Here is a 27,784-nt window from a genome sequence, read left to right on the forward strand (position 1 = left end):
AGGTGAAGATAGGAGGGATATAGACAGAGTAGAAGGAATCTAGAGCCAAGTGCAGAGGAAAGGAGACAAATGATAGTTCATGGAGAAAGTTCAGATGAAGAATAGGGGTGCCCGGGGGCTCCACTAGATCTAGAGAAGCCCATTAGAATAATCCCCTCAGAGCCCCGGGTAACACTCGCTGTGGGGGATCGTCTCATTGATTTCTTGGTGGACACTGGAGCGACATACTCAGTTTTGAATTCAAAATTAACTAAAATGAGCAAAGAGACTGTAGCAGTCACTGGGATTACAGGAAGGCCACAACAGAAAGCCTTCCTACAACCTTTGGAGTGCCAGCTGGGCACCACACAGCTCCAGCATAGCTTCCTGTACATGGAAGAGTGTCCAGTCCCTCTACTTGGTCGCGACCTTTTAAGTAAGCTCAATGCACGAAATATATTCTCACCAAAACATCAGAGGCTTCACCTACAGGTGCCTCCAGAGCATGCTCTGTGCTTCCAGATGTTACTTACTCAAGATGTTCCACCGAAAGGTGAAATTTTACCTCCAGAAATTGTTGAAAGAGTAAGTAAATGGGTATGGGCTGATGGAACCCCAGGACGTGTGAAAAATGCAGAGCCTGTAAAGATAGAAGTGATAGATGGGAGCAGAACCCCGAGGAGGAAGCAATACCCCTTAAAGGAGGAGGACTTGAGGGGAATTTAGCCAGTATTGAAAAGGTTCCTTCAATCTGGACTCATTCGGCCCTGTTGCTCACCGTATAATGCTCCAATTCTGCCAGTGAAGAAACCCCAGACAGGCGAGTATCATTTTGTCCAAGATTTAAAGGCCATTAATGACATTGTTTGGGATTTACATCCCACCGTGCCTAATCCCTACACCTTATTAACTGCCATACCTGGTGACTTCGGGTGGTTTTCAGTATTAGACCTGAAGGATGCCTTTTTCTGTATCCCAATAGATGTCCAGGATCAACCACTTTTTGCCTTCGAGTGCCAAGACCCTAAGTCCAAGAGCACTCTCCAGTATTGCTGGACTGTGCTTCCACAGGGGTTTAAGAACTCCCCAACTATTTTTGGGGAAATACTGGCCAGGGATCTCAGGAAGGTTCAATTAAACCAGGGCGTCTTGTTGCAATATGTAGATGATTTATTGATTGCAAGTCCAGACTACGAATCTTGTCTGGAAAATACCATAGTGGTACTGAACCACCTGGCAGAATGTGGCTATAAGGTGTCACCTCAAAAGGCACAGATCTGTAAACAAACGGTGAAGTATTTGGGGTTTGAAATTAAGAAAGGCAGACGGAGCTTGATGACAGAAAGGAAACAAGTAATTTCAGCCCTTAAAGTCCCCAGCAACCGGCGACAGTTGCGCGGATTTTTGGGTATGGCTGGGTTTTGCAGGATTTGGATTCCTAACTTTGGATTAATAGCAAAACCCTTATATGAAGCTCTCAAAGGCCTGGACTCTGAACCTTTGTCTTGACTCCAGAATGTCAAAAGGCCTTTGATGAAATAAAAGTAAAGTTGATCTCAGCACCAGCATTAGGGCTTCCAGATCTTAGGAAGCCATTCAAACTTTATGTACATGAGAGACAGGGTGTTGGCCTAGGAGTACTAATCCAATTGTTGGGGCCAGAAATGCAGCCTGTTGCATATCTGTCCAAACAATTGGACCACACCACTAAGGGATGGCCTCCATGTTTGCATTCTGTGGCTGCCACTTGTGACCTCCTATATGAGGCAGAGAAGTTTACATTGGGTCAGCCCATCACTGTGTGTGTGCCACATCAGGTCTTGACATTGCTGGAGCAGAAGGGTGGACTTTGGTTGACTGCCAGGTGAATGGGAAAATATCAAGCAGCTCTGTTGGACAATCCTAATGTGAAGCTGCAGGTTTCTAACTCCCTGAATCCTGCCACACTGCTTCCAAGCAATGCAGACAGATCTGAGGATGACACTTTAATCCACAACTGTTTAGAAACCATAGACACAGTGTATGCCAGCCAACCAGATCTGACTGACCAGCCTCTGCCAGATCCAGAGTGGGAGCTATTTACAGATGGCAGCAGCTTCATGGACCAAGGCCACCGATGTGCCGGATATGCAGTGGTGACGCTCCAGAACACCATGGAGGCCAAGGCTCTTCCGGCAGGTACATCAGCGCAAAAAGTCGAATTAATAGCCCTGACCTGTGCCTTGGACTCTCGAAAGGTAAAAGAGTCAATATATTTACTGACTCCAAGTACTCTTTTATGATTCTCCACATGCATGGGGCCATTTGGAAGGACCGGGGACTTCTTACTGCCAGTAACAAGGACGTCAAACTCCCATTAGAAATCCTGGCCCTGTTAAAGGCAGTAGCTTTACCATCAGCTGTTGCTGTGATGCATTGTCCTGGCCACCAAAAGGGTGGGTCTGACATGGCAAAGGGCAACATCCCATGGGATGATACTCCTCCCGGAGTCCCTGGTATATCCGGTGCTAAAACATCTTCATGAAGGATCTCACTATGGGAGAGATGCCTTATTAGAAACAGTGCACCCATATTGGAAGGGCCCGTATTTACACAAAATAGCACAACGGATCACCCGAGGTTGTGAATTATGTGCCAGGAATAACCCCAAGACTGACTCCCACCCTAAAGCCATTGGGGTTCAATATGAGGATAAGTGTCCTTTTGAGGACTGGCAGGTGGACTTTACACAAATGCCTAGAACAACAGGCAACTTCAAATACCTATTGGTTTTTGTGGACACGTTCTCGGGATGGGTGGAAGCATTTCCCACAAAGACGGAAAAAGCTTCTGAGGTTGCAAAACAGCTACTGAAAGAGATAATCCCTTGCTTTGGGTTGCCGGACTCTATCCAGAGTGATAATGGGCCGGCATTTGTCTCTGGCATCACTCATGCAGTAAGCAGTGCGTTACAAATTAACTGGAAATTGCAAGCTGCATGGAGACCACAGTCTTCTGGGCAAACAGAAAAGATGAACCATACCTTGAAGAAAACCTTGGCAAAACTGTGCCAAGAAACATAACTTCGTTGGGACCAGGTACTATCCCTTGCCCTCCTCCGCATAAGAGTGGCACCTAGAAGTGGGCTACAATTAAGGCCCTTTGAGATTGTGTTTGGAAGACCTTTTCAGGCCTCAGATCTGAAAGCCAGTCTGGAAATAGCACAAGATTGCCGGATCACACAATATGTGAAACACATCCAGGAGGTTCTGGCAGTAATTCATAACTTTGCAAACTCGAGGATCTCTATGCCTCCTGATCAACCATTGCATCCCTTCAGACCTGGAGATCAGGTCTTACTGAAGACTTGGCAGAGCGGGGATGCTCAAAACCAACTGTCAGAAAAATGGACTGGTCCCTATGATGTCTTGTTGAGCACACATACTTCTCTGAAACTTGCAGACATAAAACCCTGGGTACATCATTCCAGAGTTAAGAAAGCCCCAGGAGGAACTGACCCAGAGACGAAGTCCCACTGGTCTTGTGAACCCATTGAGGACTTGACATATTTGTTTAAGAAACAGACAAAAACTTAAATATTACTGACTTATTTTCCAGTTATTGTTGCAGGATACCCAAGGACTCATTTTTTCTGAAGAAACCCTGAGAAAACTAACATGCTCTAACCAATCTTCTTCCTTTCAAAGTTTAGGAGACGTCAAATAACATCTAGGATCACACATATGCTGCCAGTATTTTTTTTTTACACAGAAAGGCATTCAATCTTGATTTTGGTATTTCCTTTTAACTTTTGTTTTTAACTTTGAGATTTTTTTCTTTTCTCTGCTTGTTTTTGTTACTTTGGCCTATGAGTGAAACTGCAGTTGTATGAGCTATCCCACGCGTGATAAATGGAAACTAAAGAGCTCTTTGTGTCTATATGTTGTATTTCTGTATGTCCTTTCCTTGTGTCCTTGTCTTGACCTCCAGTGGTTGACAAATTGGTACACATGGTGCCCATAGACACTGAAGAAAAAAAAAAAAGTCTCCAGTTATGAGGAAACACAAAGGTTATGGTTTCATTGTCAACATTGTACTACTGAACTAAGCCAGTGCCTTCATAGATATTGAACATTGTTGTTTCTGTTATTTTTCTGATATTTATGGCAAAGCTTCCCAGAAATCTAAATTCAAGTAAAAATTTGGCAGCCTGTCATTTGGCTGATGCAAGGAAATTTTGTGGAACCTCAGTAGAGCTCCTGAGACACTCCACAAAGTTTCTCCCTTTCCTCCTGGGAAGGCATTAGATGAATTTGTTCTATTTGGCTTACCTGGTAGAGTAAAAGTAGAAGGGAAGCATTGTCACTTGGGAAAATGGGTAACACCTTGACCTGATATGAATGCAAATTGTCAATGATGATTGTCATCTTGTAATATTGTATACTTCAATTGCTTAATATTTACAGGAATTGTTTCTGGAAATATAGGGAGAAAAGGTCTCAACAGATTCCTATTGATGGAACTGTTGAGAGTAAAACTTTTCTACCTAGGACTGAATAGACTTGGAAATACACCTTATATTTACTAAGTTTTCTTTGACATAAAATTGATATATATATATATATTTTTTTTTTTTTTTTGCATTTTGTGCTGAATCCACAAAGTTTTCTTGTTTTGGTGACCAGGATCTGAGGCAAGGTTGCAATTTTTTTTTCTAGCAAAACTAACTTGTGTTTGCATTTTCTCTCCCCTTGATACCAACACGGCATAAAAATAGTGGTAGTAATCTTTTACTACTTACCCCAGAGGCTGTTTTTGCATAACTTCCATAGAGATTTTGTTTGCTTAAACTGAAAAACAATTGGACATAAGTTTCATTGTGTGGCTTTGTGTGGAGTTCTTCCAGAAAGTTGAAACAGAGCTGAACCAAGAAGAGGAGAACCTGTTTGCTTTTTTCGTAGGGTTCCAGAGACCTCCAAAGAAGGTGAGGAAGCTTGCCTCCATTGGCAGGACTGGACAGCCCAGCCAACGAAAAGTCCCTGGTACCCTAGAGAAGAGGAAAGCCCAGGTGGAGTCTGATGAGACCAACTTGTTCCTGAAGCCTACACGGACCGGATGTCAACAGTTTGCTCTGATCCTATATGGAGTATTCCAACGAAGCCAGCTAAAATTGCTGCTTAGTTATTCTGTCTTGTGACTTTATGCAAAAATAGGCAATATGGTTTACAAGTAGATTTAGTTTGCAAACTTTTGCTATGCTGTTCAAAAAAAATTTGGGATCAAGGTTGAGAGAATTTGTTTTTACATAAGTTGAACCATTTTAAGATTTTTTTTCCTGTGATTTTGATATATTTGCTGTCTTGTTCTGGCTAATGCCTCCAGATGTTTTCTTTCGGCTTGGACTGATGAACTGTTTTCCAGGACTGGAGGACTTTTCCTTTCCACAATGGACAATACTTGGAGGGACTAGTTTTCTTTCACACTGGAACCCTGGAAAATTTTCATCTGAGACTATATCCCAGCATCCATATGTTTGATATTCATCACCATGGAAATGGTGGCAAAAAGTGAAAGGGGGGAATTGTTAGGGGGAAAGGATGTCCTGAGCTAATCCCATACAGGCTTTGTGGACTCCACCCCCACTCCAGACTAAAGCCATCAAGACTTTGGGAAAAACAAATCCCATCACCACCAAGGGAGGGTGGCTGGGACCTGAGGGTGGAGTTAAGCAGCCAGGTTGGGTATAAAAAGCAAACACATGGGCCTTGGGGGGGCTCGCTGTTGCTTGCCTCCTGGCTTCACAGCTCCTGGCTCACGGCCAGCTCTCAGAGTGCCATTTGGAATTCCTGATTGGCAGATCGGGTAGGACTCATTTAAAACTTTGTCTCCCACTTTTCTCCCTGAGCTGTACATTTCCTCCTTTCCCCTTCCCTTGTAAATAAACCTTTATTAACCTTTCGCGTGTGCCTGCAGTAGAGCATTGATAAGTCCTTTTAAGCGCACGGGTGAGGACCCATAGTCAGGCAACCCGCTTTGTATCGGGGTTGCTCTACAACACCCTGACTTCACCTTTTGTTCATTCACTCACGAGACTTTCTAACTTCCTCTGTCCCTGGGCCAGCCTGTATTATGCAAGTTTCTGAGAGAGCGAGAAGCAATAAAGAAGAACCAAGAACTGCCTCCTTTATCTATCCAGACGTGGGTAACAACTACAAGTAAAAAATCAATGGAGGGCTTCCCCTGGTGGCGCAGTGGTTGAGCGCTGCGCTGTGAAGCTGTCCGCAGCCTCTGCTGTGCCAATTCGATCCCCGGCTGCTCCCCGGCCACCAGAGGAGGGTCCCACATGGCACGCAGACCTCTCCTGCCGCCCGCTGCTCCCCTCAGCAGTGTACTTCGGTCCTTCTGCCTGCTCTGCTCCCCGCTCTGGCTCTGGTGAATTCTCTCACCCTCCCACGCTTCTGACTATACCCAGTGCTTGTATAAATAAAAATAAAATAAATCTTTAAAAAAAAAAAAGAGTAGGGAAGAAGTCAGATGTAACCAGTAGTTAAGGCAGCACATGAATCATGTGGTTTAGATGTTATTTTATATATATATATACACACACACACACGCACACACACACACACACATACATATATATATATATGTTTAGGAGATGGAGCCAACACTAACTTAAAATTATTGTAAAGGGCAAAACAATGTGGGATAATATCCAGTTACTTGTGTTATTGCTTGAAGAGAAAGATAAGTGAGTTCCTAAGAAAGTGAGGCATAGAGTCAGGATAGAATAGGAAAAGGAAGGAGGAATAAGGAAGGGTCCAGAGATAAGGGCAATAAATTCCAAAGGGGACCAATCAAACACCCAAGAAGTAGGGGCAACAGGACATTGCTGGACTAGGAAGGTAAAGAAAAAGGACTCTAAGATAAGGGCTGGGACACAGAGACTTAGTTCTAGGCATAGAGACATTTAGGCAGTGAGTGAGACCACTGAGAACTAACCAATCACAAAGAGACCGGTGGAGCTTTAGAATAATCAGGGGAAGAAGATCTATATTCCCTGAGGCCCAACTCCACTTTGGCTTCCTTGCCCCTCCCTGATCATTCATGTGATCAGTCTAATTTGATGGATATAAAACTTGTTTTCATTTGCACTCACTGTTACTGGCCACACTGCAGTGAACACTGTGCACATACACGTTTTTGTGCACATGTGAGTAATTCCAAGGGACAGATTCCTAGAAAATGAATTTGCAGATTGAAAAGGGCACACATTTAAAACTCTTGGTTCAGTAATGTGCTTTGGACACCGTAAAGTCAGGTTTTCGGGCCTAGTCTCCTAGCCAGGAATGGATCCCAGGCTGCAGTGGCAGCGCTGAGTCCCGGCCATTAGACCACCCCGGGGTTGGTGTCTCACGAGCTGCACCAGGAAATTTGCTGATGCTCAGGCAAGCAAGAGAAAAGAGGCATATTTGTTTAGAGAAACAAAGAATATATTGAGGAGAGAGGGGATAGAAATAAAGTGGGATTCCCAGGATTTTATCAATCCTGCCTATGCAATCAAACCTAAAATTAAAAAAACTTTTCAGGCTGGAGTTTCCTTGTTGGTGAAACATGGAGGTGCAGAAGGGGTGCACCTAGACAGGGCTCAGAAGCCCCTGCACCCTGTACCCTGTGCTGCATCCCTTTGCTGGTCCTGAGCCAGAAACTTGCATCCTAAACCAGTAAAGACACTGCTCCTGAGTCCTGAGTGTCATTCCAGGAAATTATCAAACTGAAAGGATTTGTGGGGTTATTAGGACTTTGGAATTTGTCTGGAGGATGAACAAACAGGGTGGATAATCAGGGCACCCATTTGCAACTGCCTTCTGAAGTGGGGAGTGGTCCTGAGGCACAGGATGAAGCCCTTGAACCCCTGGGTCCTGTGCCTAGTCTGGGAGTTCATGTCAATATTGAATTGAGTTATAGGACACCCCACCCAGCGGGTGCCCCAGAGAGCTGGTGTCAGGAGATAAAAATTCAAACCCCTCTTCCAGAATAAACTTTTCTGCATATGGAGTTGTAGGATACCCTGTGGAGGCTCAAATTCCTGACATCATCCCTCCCTTAGGGCAGCACTTCCAGCTGCTGGCGAAACTGTTAGAATGTCCTCCAGTGTGTATTGTCCATTAAAAATAGAAATAATCATTAAATTAAATGTTTAAAGGTTTCTGTGAGTTTTTGCTTAATTTGAACCCCTTGGCTTACCTAAGATGGCCCATTTGACAGGTGAGCAAAGTGAAGCTCAGACCATGAATCAGCCACCCAAGGAGTCAGTGTTCAAGCAAGTCTGAGCTGCAGCACCTCAAACCTGCCTCCTCCTATCCAGGTCAAACCAGGCACCTCCAGAAATGATTCCCCAACAGGAAAGGGCCAGGGGATGTCACTCCTGCACCCTCTGTCCCTGGCTCTGCTACATGTGGGAATGTTGATTTGCTGAGTGCTGAGCTGCCTACAAAGCACCTGGCCTGGAACACACAGCTCAGTGCCCCTCGTACTTCACAGGATTTGCAATGGGGCTAAGGAAGCCTGAAAACCAGGAGTGACTGGAACAATGGTCCCTGGGCCTGTATAATTTTGTTTTGAGAGCTGCATTGCACCCCACACCCACCTCCCTGGAAAGCCCACACGCAGCTGTACAGGCAGGTTAAGGGCAGGGACTCCCCTCTGAAGATGCCTGCACCTGTATGCCTAAGGGCTCCCTGCCCAGCACGGTGAGCACAATTCCATGAACCTGGCCTGACTGTGGAGGTGGCTTTTGTGGGTGCCCTCTTCTGAATCTTTGTCCTTAGCATGACTGCCCTGACTCCTCCCCTCCCCTGGCCATGCCCCAGTGTGGTTTCCTCTGGGTGACTTCCTGCTCAGTCAGTTTGAGGCCTGTTCTTCTCAGTTGGTGTCCCAGGGCCAGGCGAGGTCTAGGAGACCAGGGTGGACACTCTTTGAGCTCGACCCCCAGAAACCCCCACCTCCTGTCAGCATCAAAGCTCAAGGCTAAGTCCCCAGAGTCCAGGTCCAGAAGGGGGAAGACTCAGAGGACACAGAACAGTGAGTGTTACCCCGACCCCCCTCACCCTCCCATCAGGGACCCGGAATAATGCTCCCCCCCTCCCCTGGACCCCAGGTTTCCTGACCTTGTGCAGTGTCTCCCACTCCCCTGGGCTCCTCCTTACTAGGGTTTTTCTAGCACTCCCTTCTCCTTCCTCCCCCAGCACCACCTACTAGCAGGTTTCCTGGGGTGTGAAAAGCTGGGCTCTGAGTGAGTGCTGGGCAGGAGCTTACCAGGAGAGGGATGATCCCTATGGAGTCTTGTCTTGGGGGATGTTGGGGTAAAGGGGGGCTACTGTTCCCTGCCTGCCTGACAACTTCACCTTCCACCCCACCTCCTCTCAGTGAACGTGCCGGGTTCGGCGGCTGAGTCAATTGCGGACTGTGAAGACCCTCCACAGCCATCTTCACACTTGACCCAAACGGGTGAGAAACTCAAAATGTCCGAGCTCCCGCTGCCTGATATGAAACCATCCAGCTTTAAACTGGGCCAAGCTAGCAGCTACTCAGGTGACCTGAAGACGACACTGTTCACTCATCTCCCAGGAGATAAGGCTTCTACATCAAGTGAGTAGACAAAGTACACTCTGCCTGATGTCAACCTTTCTCCTCCATGACTCCTGCCTCCTCAGACCCCACACTTGAACCTCCTGGATCTTCTTCTACTCAGTAACTGTGTCCCCTCTATCCAAGGGGGGATCCGGGACCAGAGGAGGCAGAGTTTACAGGACCCTTCACCTGCCAAGTGCATTCCCCGCACCCCATGTGCCCTCACCTGCCCGGGAGGGGTGCTCGGAGCCCAAAGAGGAGGAGGCTGACATTCAGATGGGCCCTGGGAGGGAGGGGGTAGGTGTCCTGTCAGCTCCCAGGGAGACACTGGCCTGGCCTCCTGGCTTTCCCCTTTCCCTGCTCCACCTCAGGGTCCCCATCTGTGACATCGGAGAGCAGGAGCCTGTGCTGTGGACTGTGTGAGGATGAAGAGACCCCACGGGAAACACTCGGCACAGATCTAACACCCAGCAGGTGCTCAGTACACAGGAAGCCCAGATGCTGCTGCTGTTGCTCTAGCAGCCCCGGGGGGCGGAGGTTCTTCACGCCACAGGGAGACCTGAGGTTCAGAGAGGTGTCAGGACTCACATGGGGAGGCGGAGATAGACCCAGGATAGGATGTGCATTTCCTGAGTCCCAGATCAGTCGCATATCAGTATCTGTCTGGATGTTGTTTTCCTGTGAGCACCAGGAGAGGTGGGAGAGGGGTCTGCAATGACTTCGGGGGTGTCCCCTGTGCTCTCTTGGAGACACAAGCCCTGGGAGACAGAGCCATGGAACCCAGGACCACGTTCCTGGGCAGGGATGTCTCCTCCACCTGCTGCTGCTGTGAGAGATCCCCACCCATTTCCGTCCTCCCTGCAGCTCACCACAGCTTACCTCTTGACTTTTGCTCATAATCTTGCAGGCAAGGGTGACAGGGTCTCCCATTTTGCGTTTTGATTTGCATTTATCTGATGATAAGTGCACCTTTTCCTGAACTTGGTCATTTGCATATCTGTTTTTAGACAATGTCTCTTCAAATCTGTTACACATTTTTTTTTTACAATATAGTTAGGATTTATTTTGTCACTTTCACTCACAGTTCTATTGTAAAAAAACATACATATTCAGAAACAAGAGTGAGATCGGATGATATTCACTAGTATTTTCTTTTATATATATTTTAAAGTTATAGCCTATTCTTTTTTAATACTTTATTTTATATAATTCTTACATCATTTATTATTTTTGCACAATGTATGCATTTTCATTTCGGTTATATTCTCCATACAATTGCACCCCCCTTTATTTTTACCTTAATCCTTCCTCTCCGCCTGCACCGTAGTGTGCCTCTGGTTTATAGTTGCTTGTTGATTTTGATTTTTACTTTATATTAATTAGTCTTTTTCCTGGTCTCTTGTTTAGGTTTTCTAAATTCCTCCAATGAGTGAGACCATCCGGTAGTTTTCTTTTTCTTTCTGATTTATTTCTCAGAGCATGATCCTTTCTAGCTCCATCCATGTTGCTGCAAACTGCATGTGTTTATCTTTTTTGATTGGTGAATAATATTCCATTGAGTATATCTACCACATCTTCTTGATCCAGTCATCTATTTTTGGGCATTTGGGTTGTTTTCAAAGCTTAGCTATTGTAAATAGTGCAGCTATAAACATAGGGGTGCAGGTGCCCTTTGGAATTAATGTTTCTGTGTCATTTGGGTAAATGCCTAGAAGTGGAATTGCTGGATCATATGGAAGCTTTATCTTTAGCAGGTTGAGGAATCTCCACACAGCTTTCCATAGTGAATGGACCAGTTTGCACTCCCACCAGCAATGCAGAATAGTTCCTTTTTCTCCACAACCTCATCAACATTTGTTGTTGTTAGTTTTTTAATATGTGCCATTCTCACTGTGTAAAATGGTATTTCATTGTAGTTTTGATTTGCATTTCCCTGATTACAAGTGATGCTGAACATTTTTTCATATGCCTGCTAGCCATTTGCATTTCCTCTTTGGAGAAGTTTCTTTTTAGTTCTTCTGCCCATTTTTTTTTTTTTTGATTGGATTATTTTCTTTGTTTTGGTTGAGTCTCATCAGCTCTTTGTAGATCTTTGTGATCAGTCCTTTATCAAAAATTTTCTCCCAGTCGGTGGGGTTTCTCTTTGTTTCGGTTATTGTCTCTTTTCTTGTGCAGAAGCTCTTTAATTTGATGTAGTCCCAGCTGTTTATCTTTGCCTTCAGTATCGCTGCTTTGGGTGATGTGTCTGTAAAGATATCTTTGAGGTGCATGTCATGTAGTGTTTCACCTATATTTCCTTCTATATATTTTGTGGTTTCAGGTCTTATGTCTAGTTCTTTAATCCATTTTGAGTTGATTTTTGTGCATGGTGTGAGTTAGTAGTCAAGTTTCATTCTTTTGCATGTAGTGACCCAGTTTTCCCAGCACCATTTATTGAACAAACTTTCCTTGCTCCAGTGCATATTCTTTGCTCCTTTGTCAAAGATTAGTTGACCATAAATCTGTGGGTTTATTTCTGGATTTTCTATTCAGTTCCATTGGTCCATATATCTATTCTTTTTCCAATACCATGCAGTCTTGATGATTATGTCTTTATAGTATAGTTTGAAATCTGGGCGTGTGATTCCTCCATTCCCATCTTTTTTTTTTTTTTTTTCAGGAGAGCTTTGGCTATTTGGGTTTTTGGTGATTCCATATGAATTTCATCAATAATTGTTCTATTTCTTTGAAGAATGTCATTGAAATTTTTATTGGAATAGCATTGAATCTGTAAATAGCTTTTGGTAGGATAGTCATTTTGATAATGTTAATTCTTCCAATCCATGAGCAGGGGATGTCTTTCCATTTCTTTGTATCTTCTCCTATTTCTTTTAACAGTGTTTTATAGTATTTTTTTTGTATAGGTCCTTTACATCTTTTGCTAGGTTTATTCCCAAGTAGTTGATTTTTTTTTGTTTCAATAAAAAAAGGGATTTTCTTTTTATTTCTTCTTCTGCAGATTTATTGTTTGTGTATAGGAAGGCTACTGATTTTTTTGAGTGTTGATTTTGTATCCTGTCACTTTACTAAACTGATTGATAAATTTAATTAGTTTTTCTGTGGAGTTTTTGGGATTCTCTAGGTGTATTATCATATCATCTGTGAATAGTGATAGTTTAAGTTCTTCCTTCCCTATTTGGTTTCCTTGTATGTCTTTCTCATGTCTTATTGCTCTGGCTAGGACTTCAAGTATTATATTGAAAAGCAGTGGTGAGAGTGGACATCCTTGTCTTGTTGTAGATCTTAATGGAAATGCTTTCAGCTTTTCACCATTGAGAATGATACTCGCTATGGGCTTGTCATATATGGCCTTCATAATGTTGAGATATGTTCCTTATATCCCCAGAATTTCAAGGGCCTTTATCATAAATTGGTGTTGTACTTTGTCAAAAGCTTTCTCAGATCTATTGATATTATCATAAGGTTTTTATATTTCTTTTTGTTGATATGTGTTGGATAACACTGATTGATTTTCAGATGTTGAACCATCCTTGTGTCCCTGGAATGAATCCTACTTGGTCGTGGTGAATTATCTTATGGATACATTGTTGGATTCTGATAGCTAAAATTTTTATTGAGGATTATTGCATCCATGTTCATTAGCGAGATTGGCCTGTAGTTTTCTTTTTTTGTGTTTTCCATGTTCGGTTTTGGTATTAGTGTAATGTTGGCTTCATGGAACGTTTTTGGTATTATCCCTTCCTTCTCAATTTTTGGAAGAGTTTGTGAAGGATAGGGCACTAATTCGTTTTTGAATGTTTGGTAGAATTCATTTGTAAATCCATCTGGTCCTGGGCTTTTGTTTTTGGGGAGGTTTTTGATTACCATTTCACTGCTTGTAATTGGTCTGTTTAGGTGTTCTATTTTTTCTTTATCTAGCTTTGGGTGATTGTAGAGTTGTAGGAATTTGTCCATCTCTTCTAGATTGTTGAACTTGTTCGCATATAGCTGTTCATAGTAGTTTCTGATTATTCTTTTGATTTCTGCTGTGTCTGTTGTGATTTCTCCTCTTTCATTTGCGATCCTATTTATTTGTGCTTTCTCCCGTTTTTCCTTTTGAACCTGGCTAGAGGTTTGTCTATTTTATTTATTTTTTTGAAGAACCAACTTTTGGTTTCATTGATCTTTTGGATTTTTTTATTTCATTTATATTTGCTCTGATTTTTATTGTTTCTTTTCTTCTACTGGTTTTGGGGTTTTTTTGTTGTTCTTTTTCTAGTTCTTTGAGTTTTGAGATTAGGTTATTTCTTTGAGTTCCTTCTTGTTTCTTGATGTGAGTCTCTATTGCTATATATTTTCCTCTCATTACTGCTTTTGCTGTATGCCATACATTTAGGAAATTGTTGTCCTCCTTGTCATTCAATGCAAAATATTGTTTAATTTCATCTTTGATCTCCTCATTAGTCCAGTGGTCTTCCAGTAGTGTGGGTTTCCATCTCCATGAGGTAGGAGAGTTCCTTGCCTTCTTTTTATGGTTTATTTCTAGTTTGATGCCTTCATGGTCAGAGAAGATGGTTGGTATGATATCAATCTTGTATCTGTTGATGTTTGTCTTGTGTCCCAGTATGTGATTGATCCTGGAGAATGAGCCATGTGCGCTTGAGAAAAATGTGTACTCAGATTTTTTTGGCTTTAGTGTTTTATAGATGTCTGTTAAGCCCATGAGCTCTAGATCCTTATTTAGAGATTTAGTGCCCTTATTTATTTTTTGTCTCATTGATCTATCCATTGTTGATAGTGGTGTGTTGAAGTTTCCAACCACATATGTGTTTTCTCTGATATCTGTTTTCAGAGATGTTAATAGTAGTCTGATATATTTTAGTGCTCCTTCATTCGGTGAGTATATGTTAATGAGTGTTATTTCTTCTTGAAGTATTGTCCCCTTGATCATAATGTAGTGACTGTTGGGGTTTCTTTTTACATTTTTGAGTCTGAAATCTGTTTTATCTGATATAAGTATTGCTGTTCCTGCCTTCTTTTTTGGTCCATTTGCTTGTAGGACTGTTTTCCACCCTTTTACTTTCTGTCTTTTACTTTTACCTATTGTAGTTAAACGTGTTTCCTGGAGACAGCAAAAGTTTGGGTTTTGTTTCTTAATCCAGCCTGCAAGACTGTGTCTTTTTATTGAAGAGTTTAGTCCATTTACATTTAAAGTTAATATTGATATGTTAGCATCTGTATTTGCCATTTTGTTTGTCTTTCCTCTTGTTTTATTTATTTATTCTTTTAATAACTTTTTTCTCTTTTTTTTTTTTTTTTTGGCCTTGTTTTGTTGTTATTAATCCGTGTGTTGGTTCTGTCTTTAGGACTTCTTGTTGTATTTTTTGGAGCGGGGGTTTAGTTGTGATGAAATTCCAGAGTTTCTTTTTATCTGGGAAGGTTCTTATTCTTTCTTCATAGAGGAAGGAAAGCTTTGCAGGATAGAGTATTCTTGGTTGGCATTAGTTGCCTTGAAGTCTGCTTACTATGTCCCTGAACACTTTCCTTGCCCGTAGTGTTTCTTCGGAGAAGTCTGATGTCAGCCTGATTGGTTTTCCTTTGTGTATTATCTGTTTCTTCCCTCTTGTCAACTTCATTACTGTTTCTTTGTCTTGGATTCTTGGGAGCTTTGCAATTATGTGTCTTGCTGTATTTTTCCTTTCATCATGGAAGTTTGGTGTTCTTCTTGCTTCTTGTATGTTTATTTTCAGCTCTTCTTCACGTTTGGGAAGTTCTCTTCAATTATATCCTTGAATATTTTCTCTGTTCCTAGGTCTCTTTCCTCTCCTTCTAGGAATCCTATAACTCTTATATTTCCTTTCCTCATGGAGTCATACAGTTCCCGAAGTCTTTCTTCAGTCTTTTTCATTTGTACTCCTCTTTCCTTTTCTTTTCTGGTTCTTATTATTTCTGTGTCTTCCAGAGTGCTTATTTATTCTTCCATTTCATCTATTCTGTTATCACTGCTTTTCCCAGAGTTCTTTAGCTCTTCCATTAATCCTTTGATCTCTTGCATTTCCTTCTCTTCCCTCTTTAAGGACTCAATTTCATTCTTCTGATCATTGTTTTCCTGAATGACTTCTGTCAGTTTTTTAATCAAGGCAATTTTAAATTCTCTTTCTGGAAGGCTCAGAAGTTCTTCCAAGTCACTGTTTTTGCAATCTGATGGGTGGTTTTCTTTTTGTGGTGTGTCTTTTTCCTGAGGATTTGCTTGGTTGCATGTAGTTTTTCTTCTCCATGCTGCTTGTTTTCTAATTTGTCCTATGCATTGGGACACTGTGTCACTGGTACTGACTGGCATCTTTTTGGTGTGCTCCTTCTGGGATGTTGGAAACTAGTGGTCCAAACAAGTCAAAAACTGTTGTGTCTGAATTCTGGTAGGGGAGTAGTACTATGAATATGTTAGTGGTCACTGTCATAGAGAATCTCCTCCTTCTGTATTTGTTTAATTCCAAGGAGGGCCTCATGGTCCCGCAGTCTACCCTATGGTGGCAGGATTGCCCACTGGGCTCTCAATTGCTGGATCCCACTCTGGGCTCAGACTGGTGGGCAGATGGCGCTGGGCTTGTGGGGGCTTTTCAGCTCAACTCTGGCTGAGGAGGCAGAACTTCCCAGGCTCCACACAGTCTAAGTGTGTGGTAGACACACAAAATGTCCCTAAACTAAAACGGCGAGTTGGGAGAGCCCTTCCGTGTACCTGCAGTCTGTCCCAGCAGTCACTGGATCCGCCCCTGGGCTCTGGCGTCCATTGGGGCCTGGCTTAGGGAGGCTTTTCAGCTCACCTCAGGCTGTGGTTGCAGCCCTTTCCCAGCTCCACGCAGTCTAGGTGTGTTGCGAACATGCCAAAAGTCCCTGATCTTATTATTAATTTTTAATTGGACTATTGATTTAAATTCTTTATACATTTTGGGTAGTAACTCCTTATTTGGTATATAATTCACAAACCTTTCTGCCTACCCCATGGGCTATCTTCTCATTTTCTTGATCACTGTCTTTACTGTATAGAATTTTTTCAATTTGATGTAGGCCTACTTCTTTATGTTTGGTTTTGTCACTTTTGTCATACGCAAAAATCATCAGGAGTACCAAAGTCACGGAAATGTTTTTCTCTGTTTTCTTCTAGGATTGTTATGGTTTCAGATATCACATTTGAGTTGTTAATCCATTTTGAATTGTGTTTTGTTCCATCTTCCACTTAATCAATAACCAATGCAATGGCTAGACCACCCTTTATGGTTTTCAGTGAGATTGCAAGACACCCTTTAAGCAGTAACCACCACAAACGTTGGAAAAATAAAGATTTATTACTCACAGTCCTTGGAAATTGCACACCCCATCTGTGGCTACATAGTGAGGCCACAAGAAGGGGTATGGATTCTGCTTTTATTATGGTTGAAGTGGTGACCTAGTAGTTCATAATCCCTTTTTATTGCTTTATTGAAAACGTAAGAGAAGAAATGGGAAGTGATAAAGAAAGTGACTCAAATGGTCAAGTATTAAAATCAATCAAGATCTCTAAAATAATGGAACCGCTATGAGGAAAAGTCCCTGGCTCTTTTCTAGTTGTGTGTCCGCAATGTGGTTACTCAAAATAATCTTTTTTCAAACAAAGCCACTTTGAAGTGGATCCTGAGGCAATCAAAGCTTAAGCCAGGCATTTTTCTATGTAAAGGGAAAACCCAGATGTCAGGGATGTGACTAATGTAAGGTAAGGGTCTGCTTCATTCTTTTGCACATAGATATCTATTGATAGTTTTCCCAGCACAACTTATTTAGGAAATTAAACTTTTGTCATTATTATTCTTGGCTGTCTTGTGAAAAATTGACAAATATGTGGAAATTAAAAAAACAACAAACACATATTCCTGAGCAATGAGTAGGTCAAAAAAGATATGACATGAAAAAAAATCATGAAACAAATGAAAAAGGAAACCATAGTTGACCACAAAGGTAAGGGTTTATTTCTGGGCTTTCAATTCTGTTTCATTTGTCTTTGTTTCTCATTTTAGACATTTACTCTTTTGATTACTGTAGACTTTGCAACTTAGTAAAGTCATTTTCTGGCTCCTTGGGGTATGAAGTTAGGTTACATATATCATTCTCTTATCTTAGTATGGGAATATATTAGTATAAACAGTTCTCCCAATCATCCTTACTTTTGCTGCATTCCATGTGTTTTGATGTGTTGTTAATTTTTTTTGTTAATTTTCATTGTTTTTGTTATTTTTTTCATGTCATATCTTCTTTGGCCTATTCATTGCTCAGGGGTATGTTTTTTTTTTTTTTTTCTATTTCAATATATTTGTCAATTTCTCAGTCTCTTTCCTGTTATTGATTTTGACTTTCATGCCATGAAAATATACTTTACATGATTTCAATTTTAAGCTTCTTAAAACTTGTTTTATGACAAAATATATGATTTATAATGGAGAATTTTCTGTGTGCACTTGAGAAGAATAAATGTTCTACTGTTGTTGGATGTAATGTCCTTTATGTGTCTGTTAAGTCCATTTGGTATAAAGCATAATTCAGGTCCAATATTTCCATACTGTTTTCTGTCTGCATGCTCTATATTAAATGGTCAAAGTGGGGCTATTGAAGTTCTCTACTATTATTGTGTTTCTGTCTATTTCTGTCTCAGTATCTGTTAATATTTGCTGAATATATTTAGATGTTCTCTGAATTAACCACTTTATCACTATATAATACACACTTTCTGTGTCCCTTGTTAATTTTTTAAGTATTTATTTATTTATTTTATACAAGAACTGGGGTACAGACCAGAAGCGTGGGAGGGTGAGAGGATTCACCAGAGACAGAGCAGGGAACAGAACAGGCAGACTGATGAAATACACTGCTGAGGGGAGCAGTGGGCGAGGCAGGAGAGATCTGTTGCACCATGTGGGATCCTTGCTGGCCAGCTGGGATCGAACCTGTGCTGCAGGAGCTGCGGACAACCTCACAGCACAGCGCTCAACCATCTGCACCACCAGGGGAGGCCCTCCCCTGTTAATTTTTGACTTAATGTCTATTTTGATTGCATAATGTAGTTAGTTATGCTCTCTTTGGTTTTCATTTGTGAAACATCTTTGTTCATCCCTTCATTTTGTTTATTTTTCTTAAAGATTTATTTATTTATACAAGAACCAGGGTACAGGCTAGATGTGCGGGAGGGTGAGAGGATTCACTAGACCAAGCGGGGAACAGAACAGGCAGACTGACGAAATACACAGCTGAGTGGAGTGGCAGGCGAGACAGGAGAGGTCTGCTGCGCCATGTGGGATTCTCGCTGGCTGGCCAGGATTGAACCCACACTGCAGAGGCTAAGGACAGCTTCACAGCATGGTGCTCAATTGCCCTGTGTAGCCAGGGAGGCCCCATCCCTTCGTTTTAACCTATATGTGTCCTTAAAGCTCAAGAGAGTCTCTTGTAGGCAAAATAGAGTGGAATCTTGTTTTATTTTGTTATTTGATGATTCATCTACTCTATATCTTATAATTAGAGGATTTAATCCATTTATATTTAAAGTAGTTATATTGAGGGCCTCCCCGGTGGCGCAGCAGTTGAGTGCTGGGTTTCGAAGCTGCCTGCGGCCTCTGCGGCGCTGGTTCGATCTGCGGCTGCTCCCCAGCCACCGGAGGAGGGTCCCACATGGCGCGCAGACCTCTCCTGCCACCCACTGCTCCGCTCAGCAGTGCACTTCGGTCCTTCTGCCTGCTCTGCTCCCCACTCTGGCTCTGGTGAATTCTCTCACCCTCCCACGCTTCTGACTTTACCCAGTGCATGTATAAACAAACAAACAAACAAATACATAAATAAATAAAACGTGCTTCTATTAAAAAAATAAATAAATAAAGTAGTTATACTGATTGGTAAGGCCTCACTATTGCCACCCTATTAGTGATTGTTTTCTTTTGTGGTTGCTTTATTCTTTTCTTTGTCTCTCGCTTCTTCTTTACGACTTAATGGTTTTCCATAGTGGTGTACTTTGATTCCCTTCTCTTTATAGTTTGCGTACCTATTAAGGTTTTTACTTTGTGCTTACAATGAGGCATATAGACATATTATAGTTAGAACCTTTTTCTTGTGTGATCAAATCTACTATTGATGTTCTCTTTTGAATTTTTCATTTAATTCATTATATTCTTTGGAATCAAAATTTAAATGTGTATGATTTCTCTCTCTGTGTTGAAATTCTTGTTTTGCTCATGTATTGCTTTTCTGATTTCATTCTGAATTCTCTACTAGCTTGCTGAGCTTCCTTTAAAAAAATTATCCTGAATTCTTCATTTAGCAAATCAACAATCCCTGGATCTTTTTGGTCAGTCACTGGAAAATTATTGTGTTCCTTTTCTGGTGTTATATTTCCTTGATTTTTTTTTTCATGTCTCTTCTAGCCTTTTGTTGAAATGTATGTTTAATAGAGCAGTAACCTCTTCCAGACTTTATAGACTGGGCTTGATGGGGAAAAACATTCACCTGTAGGTAGCTATAAGGGTACTCATTTGGTGTGGGGTGTCAGTTCTGATTCTGAGAAAGACCAGTGTAGTCTCTACATGCCTACAGGAAACTAACTTCAGCCTTAAGTTACACATTAGATGAGGTCAGTGTCAGCAAAGATAATGGGGTTTCTCAATGGCCAGGGCTGCTGGGGACCTTCTGAATGCTATTTATTCCACAGGGCCAAAAATATATCTCTCAGCACAGAGTCCAGCTTTGGGGTATCTTCATAGTAATGATGTTACTAGAATCTGATGTACAAGTGCACACGGTGAACACTAAAGTGGGGTCTAAAGCATAGGCACACATGTAACAGCCAGAGTTCTGGGGTCCACATTGTCATAGATTTGGAGGAATGTTGTCAGCCCTGATCCCAGAGTAGTACAAAGGGAACTCCTTCTGGAAGGTGTGTACCAGCATCTCCTTCCTGAGGGAGTCCACAGTGGTAATTGCTACTGGCTACGTCAGCAGCAAAAACTGCTGATGTCCAGTGCAGCACAAACTACTGAAGACCACGCCAATGAACACCAAGAGGTCTTATCTGTCATAGGTGTGGGGAGTTCACAGCTGTTCTAGGGGTTATGAAGGGGCTCGGCGTCAAAGACTGTTGCTTTCTTCCACAGTGCCAGTCCCGGGGGACTGTGATGACACTAGTTGTGTGGCTGATTCCAGTAGCCTCTGCCTTTGTTGTTCCTAGGTGTCTCCAGAGAGCAAATATTTTACCTTTGTGGGCCATACAATTTCTGTTGCAAATACTCTCCATCATAGCCTAAGGTCAGCTATAGACAATTCATAGCCAAATAGGTATGGCTATAATGCAAAGAATTTTTTCTATATTATGCACATAAAAATTGAATTTTATGGGGCATCCCCAGTGGTGCAGCAGTTGAGCACTGGGCTGAGAAGCTGCTCACAGCTTCTGCAGTGCCTGTTAGATCCCCAGCCGCTGGCAAGGGTCCCACATGGCACGCAGACCTCTCCTGCCGCACCCACTGCTCCCCTCAGCAGTGTATTTTGTTAGTCTGCCTGTTCTGTTCCCCGCTCTGGCTCTGGTGAATTCTCTCACCCTCCCATGCTTCTGACTGTAACCAGTGCTTGTATAAATAAATAAAAAAATCTTTAATAAAAAAAAAAATTGAGGACCTCCCCTGTGGCGCAGCGGTTGAGCGCTGGGTTGCGAAGCTGCCCGCGGCCTCTGCAGCGCCAGTTCGATCCCCGGCTGCTCCCCGGCCACCGGAGTAGGGTCCCACATGGCACGCAGACCTCTCCTGCCGCCCGCTGCTCCCCTCAGCAGTGTACTTCGGTCCTTCTGCCTGCTCTGCTCCCCGCTCTAGCTCTGGTGAATTCTCCCACCCTCCCGTGCTTCTGACTGTACCCAATGCATGTATAAACAAAACAAACAAACAAATAAATAAATAAAAACATGCCTCTATTAAAAAAAATTTTTAAAAAAAATTGAATTTTATGTAATTCCCACAAACTGTGAAATAGTTTTTTTTTGTTTTGTTTTATTGTCTTTAATCATTTAAAATGTAAACAATTCTTAGGTATTGGTGGCCAGCTGAATTTTCTTGGGTTTTCTAAATCTACTCCAAAAGCATATTAAAGTGAAATTGTCAGAGGTATTGGAGTACAGGGAGGACTATTTAAAGACAAGTAAATCAAGGGTATTTAGATCTGTGTCATGTAACTGAACCATGAAAAGAGGGTGTTTGGGAGAACATTGTAGAAAGTAAAAGTAAACTCTCTGGACCATCAGGCACATACAAGGCCCCTGATGGGTCCCCTTTGCCATGACCCAGGTGGACATTCTGGAGATCTTAGAAGATCTCACATCAGAGATGTTCACAGAAGAAACATAACAATGGATCCACAGATCATGATCTCAGAGACATGACACTCTAGTCTCAACAACACTTCAGTACAAGTTGGCCGTGCACCCCACACCCACCCTCCCCAGATTCCCCTCAGTATACCCACAAAGGCAGAACAGGTGACCTTGAGCCTTCGAGAATTAGTTTCCCAGGATGAGCTGGACTTCAGAATCCCAAATGAGTCTTATGCATCACCTTGAAAAATTACCAAAGGAAAGAAATATTCTGGGAGGAAGGGAAAGGACTATAACAATTACTCCATATGGAATCTGAAGATCTGTGAACCTGACGTCCCTCACTGGGGGACAGTCCCTGACAGGTGTTCAGGCCCTCACATTTCACAAAGCACATCCCTGTCTGTCTCAGTTTCCCCAGACTGACTGTGACACAGGATTTGAGTGCAGGTTGTTACAGGGGATGGGATCCACGGAGGCACCAGTAGGAGAGAGAAGTGGGACAGGGAAGGAGGAGAGCCCATGTGACCTGCATCTGGAGCAGGTTCTGTTGTGACATCTGAGGTTTGCTGTTACATCTCTAAGGGAGAGTGAGAACATGCCTCAGAGCTTTCATCCACAGGCCAAGGGTCTGCCACGGTGCTTGGTCACGGGCTCCTACTGGAGCATTAATTCCCCAGCATTTCTGGCTGCCTCACCCGAGGGCTGAGGGAACACTCAGCAGACACACAGGGGCAAAGGGACACGTTGCTTGCGCTTCCATGGTGTGTGCTGAGGAGGTACTGTCGGCACCACCTGCTATACCATCCGGTGTCTCCTTCATGCCCCACAACCTCCTGCAGGAGATATCACAATCCCCAGTCTACGGACGCGCTGTGAGGCCAAGGGCTCCACACCTGGGCTTATGAGAACAGGGAGTAGTACTCTTTTGCTCACTTTTTATTCACAGCCCTATACATTTTTTGGCACAGAGTAGGCCCTTGATTAATACTTGAAGTCACTCCGGGAGTATGAATTGGTCAAGATGATCTGGGATCTCCTCTCCAAAGCCCATGTTCTTTCTACTGTTCTGAAAAGAACCTACCAGCCTTGGCAGCCTGGACTTGGGGTGGGTGCCTGAAACTGTTGAAGGAATGAATATACGAATAAATATACAAATTTATACCTTTATATTGCATCTTTTCATCCTTACTTAGGATTAACTGAAACTTTCCAGAAACAAATGCCAAAGATGACCTGCACCACACAGTCCTGGGAAAATGAGGATTTGTACCATGAAGTCCAACATCTGGTACTTATACGAAGATCTTATCTCAGAGGCCACCTGCCCCCACGTGGAAAAAGTCGGTCCTTTAGTGTGCTACCGGAACTAGGAATTCTGATTAATATCAGAGACTTATTTGGCTCAGGGCCTCACACGGTCATACTGTACGGGTATGCTGGAGTCGGGAAGTCTACCCTGGCCAGGCAGGTGAGGAGGGCCTGGGAGGAAGGCCACCTGTATAGGGACCACTTCCAGCACGTCTTCTACTTCAACTGCAGACAACTGAGCCCGACAAAGACAATGAGTCTTACTGAGCTCGTCACAGAAGTCGGGGCTGCCCCTGAGACTGCCATTGGCCAGATCCTATCTCAGCCAGAGAAGCTGCTCTTCATCCTTGAAGGTTTGCATGAGCCACAATGGGACTTAGTGAAGCAAAAGCATGACCTCTCTCTGCAGCAGAGCCAGAAGCAACCACTGTGCTCACTACTGAGCAGGTTGCTGAGTAAAACCATACTTCCAGAGGCATCCTTGCTGATCACAGCTAGAACCAGAGCTCTAGAGAAATTCATCCCTTACTTGGAGCACCCACAATGGGTGGAGGTGCTAGGGTTCTCTGAGTCAGGCAGGAAGGACTATTTCCGCAAATATTTCACAGATGAAGGCCAAGCACATAGAGCCCTGAGCTTGGCTGTGTCAAATCACGCTCTCTGGGCCATGTGTCTGGTGCCCTGGGTGTCCTGGCTGGTCTGCACATGCCTGAAGCAGCAGATGGAGCAGGGGCGAGAGCTCTCGCTGAGGCCCCAGACCACCACGGCCCTCTGTCTGCAGTACCTTTCCCAGGCCCTGCCTGCTCAGCCCCTGGGGACCCAGCTGAGGGGCTTGTGCTCTCTGGCTGCTGAGGGCAACTGGGAAGAAAAGAGCCTGTTCAGTGAGGAAGACCTCAAGGAGCATGGTGTAGAAGGCACTGTGGTCTCCACTCTGTTGCAGATGGGCATTCTCCGACAGCATCCCACCCCTCAGAGCTACAGCTTCATTCATCTGGGTTTCCACCGGTTCTTTGCTGCGATGTCCTGTGTGCTAGAGTGTAGTAAGGAGGAAAGTGATAATCCTACATGCACCGTAGATATAAGAGAGCAGCTAAAAAAATGTTGCGGGCATGATGTCATCTGGGCACCAACTATGCATTTTTTATTGGGCCTTTTGGGTGAGCAGGGGGTGAAAACAATGGAGAGCATCTTCAACTGCACACTGTCTCGGGTGAGGAGGCAGGAACTCCTGACACAGATCCTGGATCAGGGTATTTCTCCTGAACTGGAGAGATCAGGGTATTTCTTCCCACAGTCTCGCTCCCTACAGTTGTTTCGCTGTTTGTATGAGATTCAGGACAAGGATTTCCTGACTCAAGTAATGAACCATTTCCGAGAAAGAAGCATGATTATTGAAACCAACATGGAGCTCCGGGTGTTCACTTTCTGCATTCAATTCTGCCGCCGTGTGCAGAGGCTTCAACTGAATGGGGATGAAGAGAGTAAATTGTGGAATCTCCCCAGTATGGTCCTGTGAGTACCCCACCCTTCCTCTCTCCACACCTCTGTTGCTTCCACCATCCTGGGCTTGGGAAGAATCCTTACTAAGCCTGGCCCCAGGGGTTAAAGGGCCAAGGTCACCAGTAATTTCTACCTGCCAAATCTGACCTCCGTTCTCTGTCACCTCAGCCCTCTGCAGCATGTGGCCTGCCCTGCCTGCTCCTGGGCAGAACTGCAGTGACCCTACCTCTTCCTGCTGCTGCTTGTCCTGCCCCTGCAATGACCCCACCACTCCCCTGGGTGCACTTCCAGCCCCTGCAGACCCAAGAAACCCCACACCCTCCGGCAGCCCACCTGCTTCTGCTTCTCTCTGGACTTATTTCTCCCTGAGAAGCTGCTCCCTCCACTGCTTCAGGCAGCTTCTCAGTGGCTACTGACAATGACACTGCCGTGAGGACTCCCCATAACCTCAGGATGCCTGGGTTCCAAGGGAGTGTGTTTCCTGGAAACCTGCTTTCCTGTTTGTGTCAATGATGCACTATTGCTTCTAGGACTCAGCCCCCAAACCACCCTCTCAGCACGATGGGGCCACTTTTCTAGCTACCCTCCACCCCAGCAACATGCTGACTCCACTTCCTGGGCCCCCACCTATTTTACACTATTGGTCATTTAACGCTTAATCAATCTCCCCTTTCAGATGATTCCTTTCATGTACTTATTAATACTGACTTTATGTCCGCTGTACAGATCACAGGTTAATTAGTAAAGCACTGCCCCTACCCTCGATGAACTCAAAAACTGGAGGAGACACATTCAATAATGAGAACAGAGCGTGACCCCTGCAGTAGTGACGAGGGCAGTGGGAATGAGAGGTCACTCAAGTGCACCCAGAAAGGAGAGGCTATGACCAGAAATGTTGGATTTGCATCTTTAATTTTCATATTTTTCCCTCATAATAAACCCATGACCATTGTGGAAATACAATAAGCAAAGTGACAAAGACTAATGTCAATCAGAATCCCATCACTCGAGGGGACCGTCCTCCTGAGGTGCATCCTCTACTGGGTCCTGTGCACATTTCTATGTGGGACCACGCTGCATTGTGCATTACCATCAGCTTTATCTTCTTTGTATTTACTTCAAGTCTACCTTTTTGTGCTACGAAGCAGCCTGACACAATGTCCTTCTGCATCAGCACATGGGGTCCACGGGGAAGGTGTCACGAGAGGTGATCCGAGCTCCCCTTGGGTGCTGAGGATGTTTCTAGGGGCTCATGGCTGCAATGTGAATGAGCCTTCCAGAAGGCCATGGGTGTTGGTGTTGCAAGTGGTGGTGCTGACATGGGGCCTGCAGAAGAGCCTTGAGGGGTCACAGAGGGAGACCCCAGCGAGGAGCAGGAGGAACCAGGGGAAACGGGCCAGAATAAGAGCATCTCAGTGGAAGCTGACACATGGGTTCTGGAGAATCCCATGGGAGAGTCAGGGCCTTCAACTGCAGTGGGAGCGAGATTCAAAACCCAGGGTCCTTCAGGCAAAGCAGAGAGAATGGTGAGGAGACTACTGTAAACACCCAAAGTCCAGGAGGAATGATGGAGGCTCACCCAGGCTGGGGGAGGGCGAGCAGGAGAGCCCTGACGTGAGGTGAGCAGCTTCCAGGTTTTTTGGCTTGTGATTAACCCTGTGCATTTTGTATAATAAATATTTATTCTGTATTCCCTCTAATAAAGTCTAAAGATGGCCGACTGATTGAAATAAAAGCTTAAAATCATTATTCAAGTATCATCAGCCGAATAAATGAAAATGAAATTCAAATATTGAGGCTTTGGGGTGTGTTTGTAGCACTGACTCTGGAGCCCTGCTCAATTCATTGGGTTCTGTCAGGTTTCAATGGGCAGTTCCCCCCGCACCAGGACTCACCGGCCTCCCCAAATGCCCCTCCCCACACCATGGGCCCCTCCACGGTGGTTCACTCCACAGCCCTTGCCATGTTGTACTGAAGAGTTCATTTTGTGTGTCTGTCTCTGCCTTAAGGCTAGGGCAGATAGAGTCCTTTTTTAGTCTGCGTTGCCAGCAAAGGGCCCAGCACAGAGAAGGGGGGTGGTCAGGCAGCTCCTCCCTTTGCTGCAGAGACCCCGGTGTTCCTCTGCCTAGACATTCTGGAGACCCAGCGCCAGGGAGGAGAGGAGGGTGGGGAGAAGGGAACAGAGCCCAGGGAGGTGGTGTGAGAACGACACTGTGGTGACGGGGTTGTATGTGGTCATTTATACGGTCATCCAGGTTGACTTGCAGGAGACCCTGTGCACTTCCAAAAACAGTAAGAGCACAGAGTGGTCCCGGGAGAGAGATGTCAAAGGGGGTTGTCGCAGAAGGACTTTGGCAGCACAGACACATCTCGTCTCTCCTGCCCCACTTCCCTCCCTCAGGTTCACTTGCTTCCGGATCACAGATGCCTCTTGGCAGATTCTCTTCTCCGTTCCCGGTGTCACTGGGAGCCTAACAGAGCTGGACCTCAGTAGAAACACCCTGAGCCCCTCTGCAGTGCAGAGTCTTTGTGAGGCCCTGAGGTGCCCCCGCTGCACTCTGGAGACCCTGCGGTGAGTCTGGCCTGGGGTCTGCTCTGAGGCAGGTGGGCAGGGGTTCCAGAAGGAGCTGAAGGTAGAATGAGGAGGTTGTTCCTTGTAATCCACAAATATTAAATGAACCTCTCTCTGATCATGTGCTATGCTGGGTGCCAGGGCAGCTATGGCAAACCCATATAGACAAGATACTTTCATCACAGAGTATGCAAGAGACTGAAATTAATCAAGAAACTAGACTAAGAAAGCAGACAAGCTCCTCAGGGGAAATAAAACTTGAGGGAGATCTGAAGAATACAGCGAATTTATCTAAATGAAGGTGGAGAACGGAAAGTTCCAGGCAAAGGGAACAGCATGGACACAGGTGCTGTGGTCAGAGGAGGATACAAAGTCAAGGAATTGGAAGCAGGACAGTGTGGATGGAGTGAGGAAGCTGAAGGGTGGGATGAGGCCACAGACATCAGTAGAAGCCAGACCAGGTC

At 44.2% G+C, this 27,784-nt stretch overlaps 1 protein-coding gene across 1 annotated transcript in view; it reads left to right on the forward strand.

Annotated features, from left to right (window-relative positions):
* LOC311173802 (NACHT, LRR and PYD domains-containing protein 1-like) overlaps nucleotides 1–27,784 on the forward strand; it is a gene marked incomplete at both ends in the record, with an annotated part of 71,235 nt that overhangs the window by 15,661 nt on the left and 27,790 nt on the right. Inside the window, 2 exons of the mRNA XM_084237898.1 lie at nucleotides 23,347–24,760; nucleotides 27,150–27,320. Of these exons, the coding sequence (XP_084094024.1) occupies nucleotides 23,347–24,760; nucleotides 27,150–27,320 (1,585 nt within the window). The remainder of the gene's footprint in view (nucleotides 1–23,346; nucleotides 24,761–27,149; nucleotides 27,321–27,784) is intronic.

This window comes from Talpa europaea, assembly GCF_964194135.1.
Source record: "Talpa europaea genome assembly, chromosome: 7".
Lineage (NCBI taxonomy): Eukaryota > Metazoa > Chordata > Mammalia > Eulipotyphla > Talpidae > Talpa > Talpa europaea.